The sequence below is a fragment of the Anolis sagrei genome, chromosome X (genome assembly GCF_037176765.1).
Source record: "Anolis sagrei isolate rAnoSag1 chromosome X, rAnoSag1.mat, whole genome shotgun sequence".
Lineage (NCBI taxonomy): Eukaryota > Metazoa > Chordata > Lepidosauria > Squamata > Dactyloidae > Anolis > Anolis sagrei.
In genome coordinates this window covers 92,523,544-92,541,920 of record NC_090034.1, presented here as the reverse complement: position 1 = coordinate 92,541,920, position 18,377 = coordinate 92,523,544, and the positions used below count along the sequence as shown (strand labels likewise).

The 18,377-nt window shown below is 41.9% G+C and overlaps 1 protein-coding gene across 1 annotated transcript in view; it reads left to right on the top strand.

The window, feature by feature from the left end:
- LOC132780267 (igLON family member 5) overlaps window positions 1-17,165 on the top strand; it is a 244,202-nt gene extending 227,037 nt beyond the window's left edge. The window contains exons 7-8 of the mRNA XM_060783878.2: window positions 13,973-14,124; window positions 15,810-17,165. Coding sequence (XP_060639861.1) covers window positions 13,973-14,124; window positions 15,810-15,910 — 253 coding nt within the window. The 3' untranslated portion in view covers window positions 15,911-17,165. The remainder of the gene's footprint in view (window positions 1-13,972; window positions 14,125-15,809) is intronic.
- Window positions 17,166-18,377: the final 1,212 nt, after the last annotated feature.

Sequence of the window (18,377 nt, the reverse complement as noted above, 5' to 3'; positions counted from 1 at the left end):
TGCCAAGACTAGTTCAGTTCCATCATTGGTGGAGTTCAGAATGCTCTTTGATTTTAAGTTAACTATAAATCCCAGCAACTATAGCTCCCAAATGACAAAATCAATAACCCCTACTAGCCCCACCAGTATTCAGATTTGGGCGTATCGGGTATTTGTGCCAAAGTTGGTCCAGTGAATGAAAATATACCCTACATATCAGGTATTTGCATTATGATTCACAGCAGTAGCAAAATTACAGTTATGAAGTAGCAACAATAATAATGTTATGGTTGGAGGTCACCACAACATGAGGAACTGTATTAAGGGGTCATGGCATTAGGAAGGTTGTGAACCACTGTTCTATTCACAAGAAGCTTCTGATCTGCTGCTACTGCACCATGTTTACATGCTTTTTCTTTTTTGGAATTACCCAACACATTTCACATAAACTCCTGTTCCCATATCTTCCCTATATACCCTTTCATGTATAGCTTCACAATATCCATTCCAAAGTACTGCAGGCTGCTAAATTTTAGTATCGCAGCATTGAAAGGTACCGAAAAATGACTCTCAAGTCCTTCCACCTGCCATGCAATCAAATATATCCAAAGCACTTGCAAAAGATGGCCATCCAACTTTTATTTAGAAGAGCTCCAAAGACAGAGAATCTATTGCCCTCATAGGCAGTCTCTTAGTTATAGAAGGCCCTAAAGCTGGTTACCATGCTCCTCAGATAGCCGTTATTGTGACTCCATGTGTTATTGGCCTCTCTCTAGCTGGTAAAAGCAGAAGCGGAAAGTGACTGGAGAGAAAGAAATAAAACCTTGCTTGCTCCGGTATACATAAATCTAGGAAATTACTTTTACCTGCCACACTCATTCACGTTACATGTTAGAGTATTAATACTTTTTATTTCCACCACTCCTGCTATTAATGTTACTGGATTCTCCCTATTGTCTCCATTGATGAGAAGGAGCAACAAGGATCACCTAGCCGTGACTGTTTAGAAGGACTGAAGTTCATGAGTAATGAAAGGATTGTGGTAGTCAATGAGAGAAAGACCTTTGTATACTTTTGAATACCAGCAGACAGTACTCTCCTCTGGGTTTACACTCAGCAGGTTGCACCATTTCTTTAGGTTGCACCATTTCTCCCAGTTTGACTGGAAATGAAATATGACAGATATGTGTAGACCCTGAGGAAGATTGAAGCTACTGAAGGACCCAAACAGACATTCATTTGTGATGGTTAATACATTTTTTTCATGTTCTGGGGTCAAATGATGTGAAAGCTGTGAGGCCGCCTTCCATAGGAGGTTCACTTGGCCCCCTTTCCACAAGTTAGCAAAGACTATTTTATTTAGGAAGACCTTTGTTTCTTAATGTATTGTTCCAGATGGGGCTTTTAATAAGACATATGGGGGGGGTCTGTCTTTTATTATGTTTTTTTATATTAAAAAAAACCACACACACAGAAACAACTATGTTTATGTTTTAAGCAGAATTTAAGTAGAATTGTACCTTAGTTATCTATATAAATAAAAATGTAATGTTCATTTGTGGGTTTAACTGAACTCAAAAACCACTGGATGAATTGACACCAAATTTGGGCACAAGACACCTAACAACCCAATGTATGTGCTTTACTCAAAAAATTGATTTTGTCATTTGGGAGTTGTAGTTGCTGGGATTTATAGTTTACCTGCAATCAAAGAGCATTCTGAACTCCACCAATGGTGGAATTGAACCAATTTTGGCACACAGAACTCCCAAGTCCAACAGAAAATACTGGAAGGGTTTGGTGGACATTGACCTTGAGTTTTGGAGTTGTAGTTCACCTACATCCAGAGAGGACTGTGGACTCAAACAATGATGGATCTGGACCAAACTTGGGATGAATACTCAATATGCCCAAATGTGAACACTGGTGGAGTTTGGGGAAAATAGAATCTTGAAATTTGGGAGCTGTAGTTGTTGGGATTTGTAGTTCACCTACAATCACAGAGAATTCTAAAACCCCACCAATGATAGAATTGGGCCAAACCTCCCACACAAAACCCCCATGACCACCAGAGTGGGCCACAGCAACGCGTGGCAGGGGATGGCTAGTATATAGTATTCCCTCGCTACTTCGTGGTTCGCTTTTTGCGGACTCACTGTTTCACGGGTTTTTGCCTCCTGGCAATGATGGAGTGTGGAAGGGGGAGAGAGGCAGCTATTTAAAAAAAGAGAGAGGAGATGCAAAGCAGTATGTAAATCATGGCCTTATAGCCTCTTCCTTATAGCTAGCAAAAGAAAAAGGGGTGTGGTGCCTTTAAATATCTCCTCCCTTCTGCCTCACTCTTGGAATGTGATATATATATACAGTGTTCCCTCACTTATCGTGGGTGTTACGTGCCAGGACCACCTGCGAAAAGTGAAAATCCGTGAAGTAAGATATATAGCATCCCTACTTCGCGGATTTTCACTTTTCGCTAGTGGTCCTGGAACGTAACACCCACGATAAGTGAGGGAACACTGTACACACACACACACACACACACACACAAACACACCCTTAGGCCATATCACAATATCAAACCAAACAAGACTTGATAAGACTAGATTGCACTCTATGTAGTAAGTTAAGATGAGACACTTGTAACAATACTGTAAATAAACATGATAACACTGTATGGTTGAAGGCTTTCATGGCCAGAATCACTGAGTTGTTATACGGGCTCTATGGCAATATTCCAGAAGCATTCTCTCCTGATGTTCCACCTGCATCTATTTCAGGCATCCTCTGAAGTCGTGAGGATTCACACCTACCTCCAACAGACAAGCGTTCTTTCTCCCACCCTGGACATTCCACAGATATATAAATCCCACTTCCCTAGTTTCCAACAGACCTCACAATCTCTGAGGATGCTTGCCATAGATGCAGGCAAAATGACAGGAGAGAATGTTGCTGTTGAACTTCATTTTGTTAGTTTTGGCCATTAATCTCTCTAATCTGTTAAGATTGTTTTGAATTCTGCTCCTGTCTTCTAGAATATTAGCTATCCCTCCCAATTTGGTGTCATCTGCAGACTTGATGATCATGCCTTCTAACCATCTAAGTCATTAAGTTGGGGGTTGGGTCAAAGGTTCAAAAGATATTTCAAATTCAAAGCTAATTTATTTTCATTAAGAGTCATTTCCCATGCACCGCACTGCTTTCAGCCCAGACGTGGGCTGGCAGCCGGCACAGATGGCAGAGGAACAACCTAAAACGAACGGACACAATTGTCTGACCCAATTTAAGACAGTTTTCTGTGTGACTGTGCAGTATGTCTTGTTAGCTAGTCAGGATCCTGTGGTTTCCCCCTCCAAATTGCAATCTTATTAAACAAACCTGTGACGCACATGCTCACCGTCACTTAACACAGCTTAATTTGCAACCCGCCAAGCAGAACGCGACCCTTCCGTCATGTATGGCGTCCCGTTGCCCCGAAGCGTGGGGAATGAAGACGACTTGATAAATACCCTATTTTGGCTGCCTGCCTGGGACTTCAAAGGGCAGGGTTGTCACATACCTGGCAAGCCTCAGTGTCTGACTGCTGGGGCTACATTCAGCTGCTGTCTGGATGCAGAGAGGAGGACAAAACATACATGGCATAGCAGGAAACATAGCCGTCTTCTCCAGACTGACTTGTTCCAGGTTCAGTACCGATCCCATTATCTCCAGGTTGCAAAGGTGTGGTTGTCATATAATAGATTCAGGGGGTGCTGAGTTTGATTCGGGGGGGGGGGGGCTGAGATTGATTCAAAGGGGGGAGCTGAGGATCTACCTTAGAAAACCTTTTGTATCGTTATCCCAATAGCCCCATGCATATGGGATATATTGAGCATGGTGATCAGATCATGATATGAATAAACATAACAGTTTAAATAATGTACCAGTAAGGGCTTCTTGCGGACCACCCTGAGAATTTGCCCCCCCCCCAGCGCCCCCCCCCCCCAGCTACATGCCTGCCTGCAGGCTATCCGGTGGACAAAGATGGCTCAAAGGTGGCTTTTCCTGCATGGCAGGAAGTTGGTTAGAATGGCTCATGTGGTCTTCCAACTCTATTATCCTATGATTCTGTGATACAGTATGATGGAGGTAAGGACTGACTTCCAAATAATTCTTTAGATTTCCTTCAATGTTACTCTGCAAAGAAAAGTATAACAAAATGTGGAAGTGGCAAGGGAAAAATCCACCAGTTGCTCCTTTGAAAAGACAAATATAACTTTACTATGCAAGAGAAGCCCCTGTATGTATGTAGGTAGGTATATATGCATTCTTGTATGTGGGAGCCCCTGGTAAAACCACTGAGTTGCTGAACTTGCTGATCAAAAGGTCACAAGTTCAAATCCGGGAAGCGGGGTGAGCTCCCGCTGTTAACCCCAGCTTCTGCCAACCTAGCAGTTCAAAAACATCTAAATGTGAGTTGATCCAGTGGGAAGGTAACAGCGTTCCATGCATTCATGCTGTCCACATGACCTTGGAGGTGTCTATGGACAACATCAGCTCTTCAGCTTAGAAATGGAGATGAGCACCAATCCCCGGAGTTGGACACGACTGGACTTAATGTCAGGGGAAAACCTTTTTTAAAATATGTTTTTATTGCCGACACAGGTAGAATGATATCATCACTATTACCGAATACACATCAAATATTGTTTTCATAGTGTTCTTATCTATTCCACCTTTATCTCCCACTCGTGTCTATCGATTTTACACCCCTCTCCCCCTCCTCCCACTCCCCACCCTCTGGGAACAGTACTTGCCTTCATTAAAATATTATTTTAATTGAACAATCATGGAAAGAGATTGGTTCAGCTCTTTATAGCTTTCTTTTCCTTTGACTATTTCTATCAGTTTTCGCCATTTCTGAACCCTGGTCTTCTTGATTCGGCATGATGTATATTTGGCTTTTCTTTCAGAGATGAAGTCCTGAAGCATAAAATCTGCTAGGGAACCATACCATTTTTAAACTTCCAACTTCCTATGGTCTTTCCACCCCAAGGCCACAGTTGCTTGGGCAGCAACTATCATGTATTTTATCATTTACTAGCCATCCGCAGCTGTGGCCCACATGGGGTTTCTGTGTGGGAGGTTTGTCCCAATTCTATCGTTGGTGGGGTTCAGAAAGCTCTGTGACTGTAGGTGAACTATAAATCTCAGCAACTACAACTCCCAAATGTCAAGATTCTATTTTCCCCAAACTCCACCAGTGTTCACATTTGGGCATATTGAGTATTCGTGTAGAGTTTGGTCCAGATCCATGATTGTTTGAATTCACAGTGATCTCTGGATGTAGGTGAACTACAACTCCAAAACCAAAGGACACTGCACATCAAACCCTTCCAGTATTTTCTGTTGGTCATGGGAGAACTGTGTTCCAAGTTTGGTTCAATTCCATCGTTGGTGGGGTTCAGAATGCTCTTTGCTTGCAGGTGAACTATAAATCACAGCAACTACAACTCCCAAATGACAAAATCAATTTTTAGAAGGGAAGGACATACATTGGGTTGTTTGGTGTCAATTCGTCCAGTGGTTTTTGAGTTCTGTTAATCCCACAAATGAGCATTACATTCTTATTTATATAGATAGGGGAAAACCTTTACCTTCACCTTATGCATGTATATATATGAGTCGCAATTCTCAGGCACACTCCATTTTTAGAGATGTTTATATTGTGGGGAAGGGGGAGTATGCCTTCAAATGGAAGAAATATGGTAAATCCTAAAATTGTGAATTCCAATCTTTTCCAGGATTCTCCTTGTCACATTTTCCTGAGATGTTGTTGCTTTTTAAATATAGTCAGCCTTCCATATCTATGGATGTCACCTCCACCAATTCTTGCTTGAGTTCCCCATTTTATATATGCCATTTTAGTATGCTTTTGTATGTAATTAGACTTGAGCATCCACCGATTTTGATATCCACAGGGGTCCTGGAACCAATCCCTGAGGGTGCCAAGGACTCACTGTTCCGTACTTTGAAATATTCTTTCCTTCCCTGGGAGAAGGGAATGGAGAAATTACTCCAATCTTCCATACTAGCTTAGCCAATGAGGGAGTTGAGTTCCGGTTTTGACACCTGCGGAAATGATATGTGATTATCTCCAAGTGCAAGTCTTCCTCCCAGTTGTTTCTCTTTAGTGCTCCCATGCTAAGTTAGTGATAAAAGTTCATGGTTCAAACCTCGTGTGTCTCGGGGGAGTTGTTTGTGGTTAGACCTGTGTAGGCGAAAAGCAACCACTTCTCTTTGTCTTATTTTATTAGGAAACAGCGACGACGGAGCTGTGGGTACACTGAACATCAAAGGCCAAAAAGCAGTGGAAGGGAGGGGAGCCTCTGAGTAGCATTTTAAAAAGGCACACATTTGAGTGCTGTCAGTAAAAGCAACACAGAGCGGAGCTAATACAATCAAATCACTGGCAGCCATAAAATCCTGAAGTTGTCTTCAATTAATAAGCAAATGACTCTTAATTTGTGCTGGAGCAAAGGGCCAAATGACACACAGGACATCAGCAGTCAGGCCAAAAGAGGCTGTGAATTTTATAATGACAGCAGAGTTCTGACAACTGCAGTTAACCCTTTGCCCTCTGTTTCCTCCCTGGTCTACATTCTCCCCTTTTCCCACAACAGTTCTACCCCCCTTCTATTGTTTAGTTGGATTTATTGGAATTCTATCCTGCCTGACTCACAAAACTGTGGCTCCAGGTGGCTTCAATTAATATCAGATTTTTAAAAATGCAATTAAACCATGAGATGCGCATAAAACGTAAATGATGAAATAAAACTATTACAACCTGCCAGTAAAAGGAAATGCAACATCCATGCTGTTAGAAGCCCCTTTCCTTTAAAAAAATAATGGGAATCAATGCAGAATTGCATGGGAAATTGCCTAAGATTGGATTTGAATATTCCTTGGATCTATTTGCTGCTATATATCTTCCTCAGTATGTCTTTGCTTTCGGAGCTATGAGTACATTGTGATGTAGTTTGACAGGGGAAAACAGGAAGTATTGAATTCACCCTTTGTTACTTACTTACTTAGGCAATCCCTTGTTGTCCGAGTAAGATTGTCCTCCAAGTTTGGTGTCCTGGCAGTGGGTACGTAGGTGACTGTGGAGCCCTATTCTTGATCCGCATCTTCTCTCGCAGTAAGGGCATCAGTTTCCAGATGGAAGGTGGTCCCAGTCGGGGTTGGCTTGATGTGCCTTTGGCTTGGCACATTTCTCTCTGTGGCCCTCCATTTGTGCCTCTTCAAATTCTACAGCACTGCTGGTCACAGCTGACCTCCAGCTAGAGCACTCAAGGGCCAGGGCTTCCCAATTCTCTGTGTCTATGCCAGAGTTTTTAAGGCTGGCTTTGAGCCCATCTTTAAATCTCTTTTCCTGTCCTCCAACATTCCATTTTCTGTTCTTGAGTTCAGAGTAGAGCAACTGCTTTGGGAGACGGTGATCGGGCATTCAGACAACATGGCCAGTCCAGCGGAGTTGATGGCAGAGGACCATCGCTTCAATGCTGGTTGTCTTTGCTTCTTCCAGCACACTGACATTTTTCTGCCTCTCTTCCCAATAGATTTGCAGGATTTTTCAGAGGAAACGCTAATGGAATCATTCCAGGAGTTGCATGTAACGTCTGTAGATAGATATGCCACGTTTCACAGGCATATAGCAGGGTTGGGAGAACAATATCTTTATAAACAAGCAACTTGGTCTCCCTATGGATGCCCTGGTCCCCAAATACTTCATATGGACCTAAAACCTGTTGCTAATCCCAAGCAGAACCAACAAATAAATTGACTGAATACATAAAGTTGACCATCAAGTCATTCTGGAAGACCTAAAGATTCTTATAAAATGTATCTTATAGGGTACATTTTAATAAAATCAATAGGAGCATAGTGTCTAGATCTAGGGAAGTCATGCTACCCCTCTATTCCGCTTTGGTTAGACCACACTTGGAATATTGTGTCCAATTCTGGGCACCACAATTCAAGAGAGATATTGACAAGCTGGAATGTGTCCAGAGGAGGGTGACTAAAATGATCAAGGGTCTGGAGAACAAGCCCTATGAGGAGTGGCTTAAGGAGCTGGGCATGTTTAGCCTGAAGAAGAGAAGGCTGAAAGGAGATATGATAGCCATGTATAAATATGTGAGAGGAAGCCACAGGGAGGAGGGAGCAAGCTTATTTTCTGCTTCCCTGGAGACTAGGATGCGGAACAATGGCTTCAAACTACAAGAAAGGAGATTCCATCTGAACATGAGGAAGAACTTCCTGACTGTGAGAGCCGTTCAGCAGTGGAACTCTCTGCTCTGTAGTGTGGTGAGGCTCCTTCTTTGGAAGCTTTTAAACAGAGGCTGGATGGCTATCTGTCAGGGGTGATTTGAATGCAATATTCCTGCTTCTTGGCAGAATGGGGTTGGACTGGATGGCCCACGAGGTCTCTTCCAACTCTTTGATTCTATGAAATCCATAAATAATTAAAACTGCAAAAGACAAAGTCATAAATGGGGCGAGGGGAGGCTGTACAGAGGCCAAAGCATACCCTTAGAATTCCCTGGAGCACCTAGAGAGACCCACAACACTTGTGGATTGGGGTAGTATTTTGGAGCATAGGTAAGTGACTCTATGGGTATCAAATCTATGGATAAAGAGGTCATGCTGTAATTTAACTGAGTTCAAATCAAGCTTGATTATGGAAGAAGTATGTCAGGAGGTAACTCATAGGTCACCTAAATTGGATGGTGCAATGCTTTAAACCTTTATGCTGGCAGGATTGCTGACTGAAAGGTTGGCAGTTTGAATCCAGGGAGTTGGTGAGCTCCCATCTGTCAGTTCCATCTCCTCATGCAGAGACATGAGAGAAGTCTCCTACAGGATGGTAAAACATCCGGGCGTCCCCTGAGCAACGTCCTTGCTGATGGCCAATTCTCTCACACCAGAAGTGACTTGCCATTTCTTAAGTCGCTCCTGACATGAAAAATAACCCTAAATTGGATTATCTGACTCAGTCATTTCTTCCAGGTATCATTTTTTTTCTCCAAAGGAAGATGCCTCTTCTTGCTGACTCTCTACCAGATCCAATTCATGACATAGTTCCTATAACTGTAATCCTTAACAGATTTCTGAAAAGTTCACCAAGTCAGATGAAGGTCTCCATTCACATCCACCTACACTTTCCAAACCCCAACTTTTTGTCACTCCCAACTTGCAGTCATCCCCTCCAACATAACTATTGCCTCGCTTCTGGAGAGTCATGGCCTTTGGCAGCAGAGGTCTGGAATCCAGAAATTTTCCACTTTATTCATCCTCCTCCCCCAAAATGAAGGTAAATAATTTCTCTTGTGTGCTTTTCCTTGCAAGAGAATGCAAACGTTCTGCACAGAATTCTCCCGGTATTTGCACTTTGGAGCTCTTTTGGGGAATTAACCTGCACAGAATTACACATGTTTTATTCTGCAGGAAACATTTTTTTGTGTAAAACACACCGGTTCCTGCACATGTGTATTCTAATCAGAAAACATAGGGGAATTTTTTGTACAGGGAAAAAATACAAGTACAGAAAATTACCCCCAAAGACTTTACCAATAGAAAATAATATTCATCCTTGTTCTGTTCAAGAGTTTCTTAAGTCTTAGGAAGTCCATTATTTGGCAAGGATATTTCCCCTTCCCTACTGCAAAAAGGAGGGTGCATGTTTATGTGTTTTCTTTCCCTCTCAACAGTCTTATTATTGGGTTGTTTTAGGTTTTTCAGGCTATATGGCCATGTTCTAAAAGCATTCTCTCCTGACGTTATGCCTGCATCTATGGCAAGCATCCTCAGAGGTTGTGATTCCAGCCATGAAAGCCTTCAAAAATACAATCCTATTATTCTCATGATGTGGGACAAAGGGAAGACTCTTGGGGTATCGACTGCTGTTATTCCTACTGTACATGAGTGGCTGCGGAGTTTAGCTGGGCTGTATATTTCACATAGCAAAGTTGGAACTTTGTATGGCAAGCAACGTTAAAGTGAGGTTAAGATGATGAAAGTTTGGAGAGGTTGCAGCAGTTTGGTTTTGCCTGAGCCTACTGGAAAAAGCGAGCTTATGCCTCTTTCTCTCCACTGCTTCATGCTGACTTAATAGACTTCCCCTGGTGATGCAATGGGTTAACCCTTGTGCCAGCAGGTCTGCTAACCGACAGGTCAGTGGTTCAAATCTGGAGAGAGCGGGTTGAGCTCCCTCTGTTAGCTCCAGCTCCCAATGCGGGGACATGAGAGAAGCCTCCCACAAGCATGGTAAAACATCAAAACATCTTGGCGTCCTCTGAGCAGTGTCCTTGCTGACAGCCAATTCTCTCACACCAGAAGCGACTTGCAGTTTCTCATGTTGCTCCTGACACACACACACCTAAAATAGACTGCAAATTATTCCCCCTCCCCTTGAACTCAATCTGCAAAAATACAGGAAAACTTAGGTGAAAGGAGGAATGCAGCCCAAGGAGAGAGAAACTGGGAAACTTTAAAAGCAGCTGAAAAAGTGGGTGAATAATAGGGACTGTCGTTGCCAAATGGTGTTGGTTGGAGGATATGTAATTGACTCCATGCCCAAGCAGTTTCTAAAATATGAATCCGGGGAGTGGGGTGAGCTCCCATCTGTCAGCTCCAGCTTCTCATGTGGGGACATGAGCGAAGTCACCCACAGGATGGTAAAACATCCGGATGTCCCCTGGGCACTACCTTGCAGATGGCCAATTCTCTCACACCAGAAGCGACTTGCAGTTTCTCAAGTTGCTCCTGACATGGAAAAAAAAAACCCTGGGGGTTGGGAGATGTTCTGGCAATGAAAGAGATGTTCACAGGCATATTGCCCTTCCATCCAACCCCATGTGTGAAAATTGAGTCATTCCAAACCAAGCATCCATGAAGAAAATAATTGACACAGGATGTTTACAGCCAAGACATTAAATCTCTCAATTGTCATTTTCTCCTTTCAGTTCTATCTTGATTGCACAACCAACTATGCATGTTGTGGGTTATTTCTGGATATATATATATATAGTGCTGTAGTTTTTCTTTTTAAAATTAGTGGCATAGCTATATGGTGGGAGGGGGTGGGTGGGGGGCCAACACCAAAATGAGGTCATTGCTTCCCCATATAAGAAATCCGTCCCATCAAAATAATGTTCCTTTAATCCTAGATGTCTAGCATTGCGGAGAGTGAGATGCAGGAAAATGGCTCACACTTAGAGCTCTTCTCTTTACTATGTTTGCATTCCCTTGGTCACTTTCCTAGTCCCTTTACTTTGGAGCCTGAAGTGCTTTAGCACAGCAGATTACCCGCTAGCTGCAGTAAATCTTGCTAACCAAAAGGTTGACAGTTCGAAGCCCAGGTCAGGATGAGTTCCTGCCCTTTAGTCCAGCTTCTGCCTACCTAGCAGTTTTGAAAACAGCAATGTGAGTAGATAAGCGGGTAGGTATTTAAGGCACTCATAAGGAAATACCAGAAAAATGCCAGTGATTTGATCAAGGAGGAAGTTTATGAACAAAGCTCTTTGGCAGGGAAAGTGGAACGACAGCACACACACATATACAGTGGCCAGAACCAAGCACAAACTCCAAGATGCAGAAGATAGGAAATCCTATACCTTTATCTATGTAGAGTTGTCTGTCTTGTCAGTGTATAATGGCACTGAATGTTTGCTGTATATGTTTTCTGTGATCCACTCTGAGTTCCCCCCTTTGGGGTGAGGACGGATGGAATATAAATACTGAAAATAAATAAATAAATATTTCTAAATGCTCAACTGAATTACTATTACTGTTGTTATTAATTATTGTTATTGCTGTGATTGGTACTAATTAGTTGTCCATTCTCGGCATCTAATAGAGGAACATATTAAAAGGCAACACAGTTAAAATTGTATTTTGAATTAATACAATTCCGAGAAATTTTTCTGTTACAGCTGCCACAAGTTAATTGGGTGTGTTAGCATATAACAAGGCACTAAGTTTGCAAGCTTTGAGCTTTGCATTTTGGCTTAGCTTGATGACTCGTTTTGAGCTGAAGAAACCAAGTTTCTGGGAGGGGTTACGCAGCATCCTGAAGCTGAAGCAGTTTGGAATGCCAAGGAAACTGCTTGTTTATGACAAGACTAGCTGTACCTGCCATAAGTTGCTGTGGCCAACCTTCCCTCTCTCTCTCTCTCTTTCTTTCTCTCCTTCCTTTCCTTTTTTTCTTTCCTTCTTTGTCAGTGTTGATGTGGTGATTGTCTGGCTTGCCCACATGCAACATATAATTGTCCTTTTTAGGGGTCCCTTTCAAATCTATGATCCTATATCTGTGTGTGTGTGTGAATCGTATCTATTTATCTATATCTATGGCTGGATGGCTCTTTGTCAGGAGGGCTTTGAATACGTTTTCTTGCCCTGGTGAAGGAAGTTGGACTGGATGGCCCTAAGTAAGGGGGTTCTGTGTTTGCCCCAATTCTGTCTTTGGTGGGGTTCAGCATGCGCTTTGATTATAGGTGAACTATAAATCCCAGTAACTACAACTCCCAAATGTCAAGGTCTATTTTCCTCAAACTCCATCTGTGTTCATATTTGGGCATATGGAATATTAGTGCCAAGTTTGGTCCAGATCCATCATTGTTTGAATCCATAGTGCTCTCTGGATGTAGGTGAGCTACAACTTCCAAACTCAAGGTCAATGCCCACCAAACCCTTCTACTGTTCTCTGTTGGTCAGGGGAGCCCTGTGTGCCATGTTTGGTTCAATTCCATAATTGGTGGTGTTCAGAATGCTCTTTGACTGTAAGTAAACTATAACTTTCAGCGACTACAACTCCCAAATGACAAAATCAATTTTTTTGAGTGATAGTCACTCCTTGGGTTAGTAGGTGTCTTGTGGCCAACTTTGGTGTCAATTGCCCCAGTGGTTTTTGAGTTCTGTTAATCCCACAAACGAACATTACATTTTTATTTATATAGATAAGGACATTTTACTGATAACTAAGTAGAGAGACTGTATTATTTTGCTATATGCTTGCATATTGTCATGTAAAGAAGAAGACTCACCAGAGATATTGTTTGTTGTATATTGGTGAGAACAATTCTTCTGTTTCGCTTTGTGTTTTTGATTTACAATGAAGAGAACTATATTTTTGTTTCTACTTAAAGCAACAGACTCATGTGTATTTTTGAGTTTTTATCTTGAGAACAAAAGGGGCTGAGACATTCTGCGGGCTGCTAACACTACTCTGACAAAGCAGAGTTATAGGTTTTACTGCCTGCTCAGTACTGCAGACACTGGAGGCTGTGAAGAGCCTCAAAGACAAAAATATCCAGCTAAGCAGGCTTGGGTTCAGCTTGCTGAGTCATAGGTTACATGGCATAATCTAACGCCAACCAGGCTAGGTGAGTCCCATAGGTTTAAAGCTGGAGTGTGGGGACAGGAAAGGTTAGATGAGCGCTTTATGATGATAGGGAGGTATGTATGGGGAACATGGTGTGTGCTGTCACATTTAATAATGATGAAGCATCCCCCTTAGGAATGGCATGCCTGCTTACTCATACACACACACACAATGCTGTTAGAGAGTGGGGGGATGCTAGTAAGCTGGGTCTCTGGATCTACTGCCGCTTTGGGGATAGTGCCACGACAGAAGATGAATCACCTGTCTGACAGGCCCGAACAGAGATAAACAGCCATGGAGCTGGGGGAAGGTGGCACGGAGAGGTGTGCGAAATGCCAGGGAGCCTTTTGAGTGCATCAGCAAGAATTCCTCCTCTGATATTTGTTGCTTTCTAGGGATTGAGAGGTGGTTGCGAAGCCAGCCGCATCCAAATGTCTCCCTGGATTCGGAGGATTTTAGAATCCCAAAGTCTCAGTTAGAATCTGCTCATTTCAGTTGCCTCCAATCCTTTTGGAGCACAATGCTTTCACCATATCCTCACCATGCTCTCCTTTCATCCCTTCTTCCTTGCAGACTAGTCGGCGGCTTGGACGGACTGCAGATCCAGAATGAGCGGACCCGCTCCATACTGCTTTTCCCTAACGTCACACATCGGCATTACGGGAACTACACCTGCCTGGCTTCGAACAACTTGGGCTCCTTCAATGTTAGCTTACGGCTTATCAGTGAGTCTCTCTTTCTCTTCCTTCTCTGCTCCCCAGTTTTGGTAACTATTCAGTTGTGTGGCTTAGCCTTGGCCAGGTTTTTTGGGGGGGACCATCGGTTTTTTAAGTCTGGAACCCCTTCTGAAAAATATGGCAACAAGTGCACTTGATGACTCATTTGTGTCCCTCAAAGCATAACACTTCCAAGAGGAGGATACCGTTCTTACATATCTTGCTGGTAAGAAGTCAATAAAGCATTGTTGCTCCGGTCACCATTTCACAACCTGTGTTCCCCAACCTTAAAGTGGATACTAAAGTACAGACCAGAGCGTCTCTTGATATTATGACATCATGAAATGCATTGTATTGCAGCAATAAGTACCATAGGTAGAGAATAAAGTGATTTAGGAGATAAGTCTTTAGGAACAACAGAGAATCAAGAGTATTGCAGTATAATGGTATAGTACAATATAGTAATATATAATACTAATATTGTGCTATGCTAATAATTATAATATATTGTATATACATATAACATTGATCATAATGTTGTAATACAATATAATACTAATAATAATACAATATAATAAGATAATAATTTTATGTTTTATATTACATGTAATATTACTAATAATATTGCAGTATAGTGTATAGTACAATATCTATATAAATAAAAATGTAATGTTCATTTGTGGGATTAACATAACTCAAAAACCACTAGACAAATTGACACAAAATTTGGACACAATACACTGATCAGGCCGATGAGTGATAATCACTTATAAAAACACTAAAAAAATGCAGCAGAAGAGACTTAAAAAGCCAACACATGTGCAAAACATTATACACATATTCACAAATATTTGCACACACATATACACACACAAAACACATATACACAGACTGGGCCACAGCAGCGAGTGGCAGGGGATGGCTGCTAATAATATATAATACTAATATTGTTCTATGCTAATAATTATAATATATTGTATGTACATATAATATTGATCATAATATTGTAATACAATAATAAATAATACTACTAATAATACAATATAAGATAATAATTATATATTTTTATTACATGTAATATTACTAATAATATTGCAGTATAGTATATAGGACAATATAGTAATATATAATACTAATATTGTGCTGTGCTAATAATGATAATATATTGCATGTACATATAATATTGATCATAATATTGCAATACAATATAATACTACTACTAATACAATATAATAAGATAATAATTATATATTTTATATTACATGTAATATTACTAATAGCATTGCAGTATAGTGTATAGGACAATATAGTAATATATAATACTAATATTGTGTTGTGCTAATAATGTAATATATTGTATGCACAAATAACTTGTAAGATGCTCTGAGTCCCCTTCGGGGTGAGAAAGGCAGGATATAAATGTTGTAAATAAATAAATAGTACAGGTTATGGGCAGAACTAAAGCAGCATAGGGTCTGGTGTGGCTGGGATCATGCAGATGGGATTGAGTGCCTTTAGGGTATTTAAGCTTAATTCCTTCCAACATATTTCATTATTCCACCAAATGGAGCCCTGGAAGTTAAAATGGTATAAAGCTCTGACAGTTTCCCAGTTCTGTGTAGATAGTTAGAATTCCAGTTCCAAAGAAAATGAGAGCTGCAACAAACCAGACGTTTGTGTTTCCCCCCTCACAGGACCAGGTTCCCTGGGAAACATGGCAGCAGCGAGCATGGCATCTCCCCTCTTCTTGGGCTTGCTGTCATCTGCCTTTGTGACTCTGTTGTTTAGGATTTAGGACAGCCAGGAAATGGAGCAGACCAAGGCAAGGAAACAAGTGAAAGGGAAAGAATCCAAGAGAGGGGGGAAGAGAGCGATAAAGAGAGAGAAGAAGAAAAAGAAGATGTATCTCTACTTTCTGGAAAAGAGGAAGAGAGCGAGAAATGAAAAAAAATTATTGAGAACCCCATCACTGTGAGGGAATAGAAGAAAACAAAACAAAACAAAAAATATGCATTTGTTTCTACAGCCATTTATCTTCACACGCCATCTCAGACACTTCCAGTCAAACCTGATATTTAACACATAACTGAAAAGACACAGGGCTCAAAAGGGTTGACTGCGAACACGGCCCTCCTGACCCCTGACCTCTGCGACGACATTCGAAAACGGCATCCTTCTTCTCCTTGGGCCAACTGGACCTTTCATCTTGCAAATGCACGGAACCAGGAATGATACTTCCACAAGGGATTTTTATCCTATTGTTTTAGGGATGGGCTTTTTCCTCCCATTATTTTTGCTCATGTTTGGGGGTGTAATTTTTGGCAGCTGACTGCATTAAACTTTTGGGCTTCCCTTTTTTATTATTATTTCCTTGGTTGACGCTGAGATGAGAAGCTCTATAGAACATGAGATTGGTCTCCCCCATTTCCAGTTATTCCAGATTTGTGGTCTGTCTTAGCCAGCCTAGGTCCAGGCAAACTGCTAGAGACATCGGGATGTGGCTTAGCCCAGCTTCGGCATCAAACAGACTTCCTTTTCGGGAATACAAGGGAAGCCTACATCGTACGAATTCACTTTGCCAAAGCTCCGGAGAGGCCAGTGCTGAGAGTTTGAGTCTGCAAGCCTTTCAACGCCTTGCTGCTCCAAAGTCCTGGGAAGAACTCTAAGGCCACTGCGTCCAAACCACTAAGTTTTTAAGGCATGGGATTCTCCTTCTTTAAGACACAGGGGTAAGAATGACCTCTCCTGGTGGTGTTTCTTGTCGGGTAACTGTCTGTTGCGTCTAGACAGAAAGCAAGAAACAGGCATGACCAATTTGATTCTTCATTGTGTTGCGGGAGGGTGGAGTGTTTCCTCGAGCGAAATCTCTGCTTGGAATGTCTGCCAACTCTTGAAATCAATGACATTTTCTTCTTTGGTTGCACTTTCTCACACAATTTCTTCCTGGCAGATCCCCAAGTGTTGGCGATTCCCATTCTCTTTCCCCCAAGGGGGCCAATATTGCTTATCTCTCAACTGTATATTTCTTGAACAAAGGACTGTACACTTGATTCCTCCCCTCTCCGTTATTTATGTCTTTCTTCTATTCTGTTCCATTTCCCTCGAAATCTTACTATTGTCCCTTGCATGTTGGAACCTCTGGCATCAAAGCTTCTTTCAGATGGAAATATATGGGCACCATGTCGGGGAAAGTGGAACTAAAGGTTACGGGAGATGCCCAGTTCCTGCTGAAAACCAGAGCGTTGCAAAAGATATGGCCAACAAGGTGCAGTTGTAATTCAATTAAGTAATTCCCCGTGTGTTTCGGTGCCTTCGTCAGGAGCATTTCTGTGACACAGAATCGCATCTCCTTCTAACGCACCATATTAAGAGAGGTTATAATTCCAAACCTGTCAAGAGGAAGATAGTAATTCCCAAACACATTGGGAATTGCTGATTAAATTATAATTACAGAATGTCAGCCTTGCTTCTGGCACCTTGCCTGAGGTTGTTTTTGCTACTATGCCACCCTGTGTCAACGTGGAGGTCTCTGATCCAGTGATGCTGCAGTGAGGAAACCTGGAATGTGGTTGTGTTGTGCCATTTCTTTGTCTTATGCCACATGATTGGGGGCAAAAGGAAAGAGGAGACACAAGGTTGCTGGATGCTGCCATGACCTTGTGGCTCCTGTGAAGTGTTGTTTTCTCTGCAACATTTGTGCAATCTATTGTCAAAGGCTTTCATGGCCGGAACCACTGGTTTGTTGTGAGTTTTCCAAGCTGTATGGCTATGTTCCAGAAGCATTTTCTCCTGATGTTTCACCTGCATCCAGGTGTCCCCTGGGCAATGTCCTTGCAGGCAGCCAATTCTTTCACACCAGAAGCGACGTGCAGTTTCTCAAGTTGCTCCTGACATGACAAAAAAAACCTGCATCTATGGCAGGCATCCTCAGAGTTTGTGATCTCACAACCTCTGAGGATGCCTGTCATAGATGCAGGTGAAATGTCAGGAGAGAATGCTTCTGGAACATGACCATGCAGCCCGGAAAACTCACAACAAACCAATTTATGCAATCACTTTGTTAAAACACACAATGGAATTTTAAAAAAAAAACCTTACAAGAAACAAAGCCTCCCTTAACTCCCTCTCTATTTCCAATATAAATTATGCAATATACAACAACACATGTGATTGTGCTCAATTTTTACCATTTTCTCAAGCAGCTAGATTTCTGCTTGATATATTTAAAAATGCAGAATGTAGGATATCATGATACAGGGCTC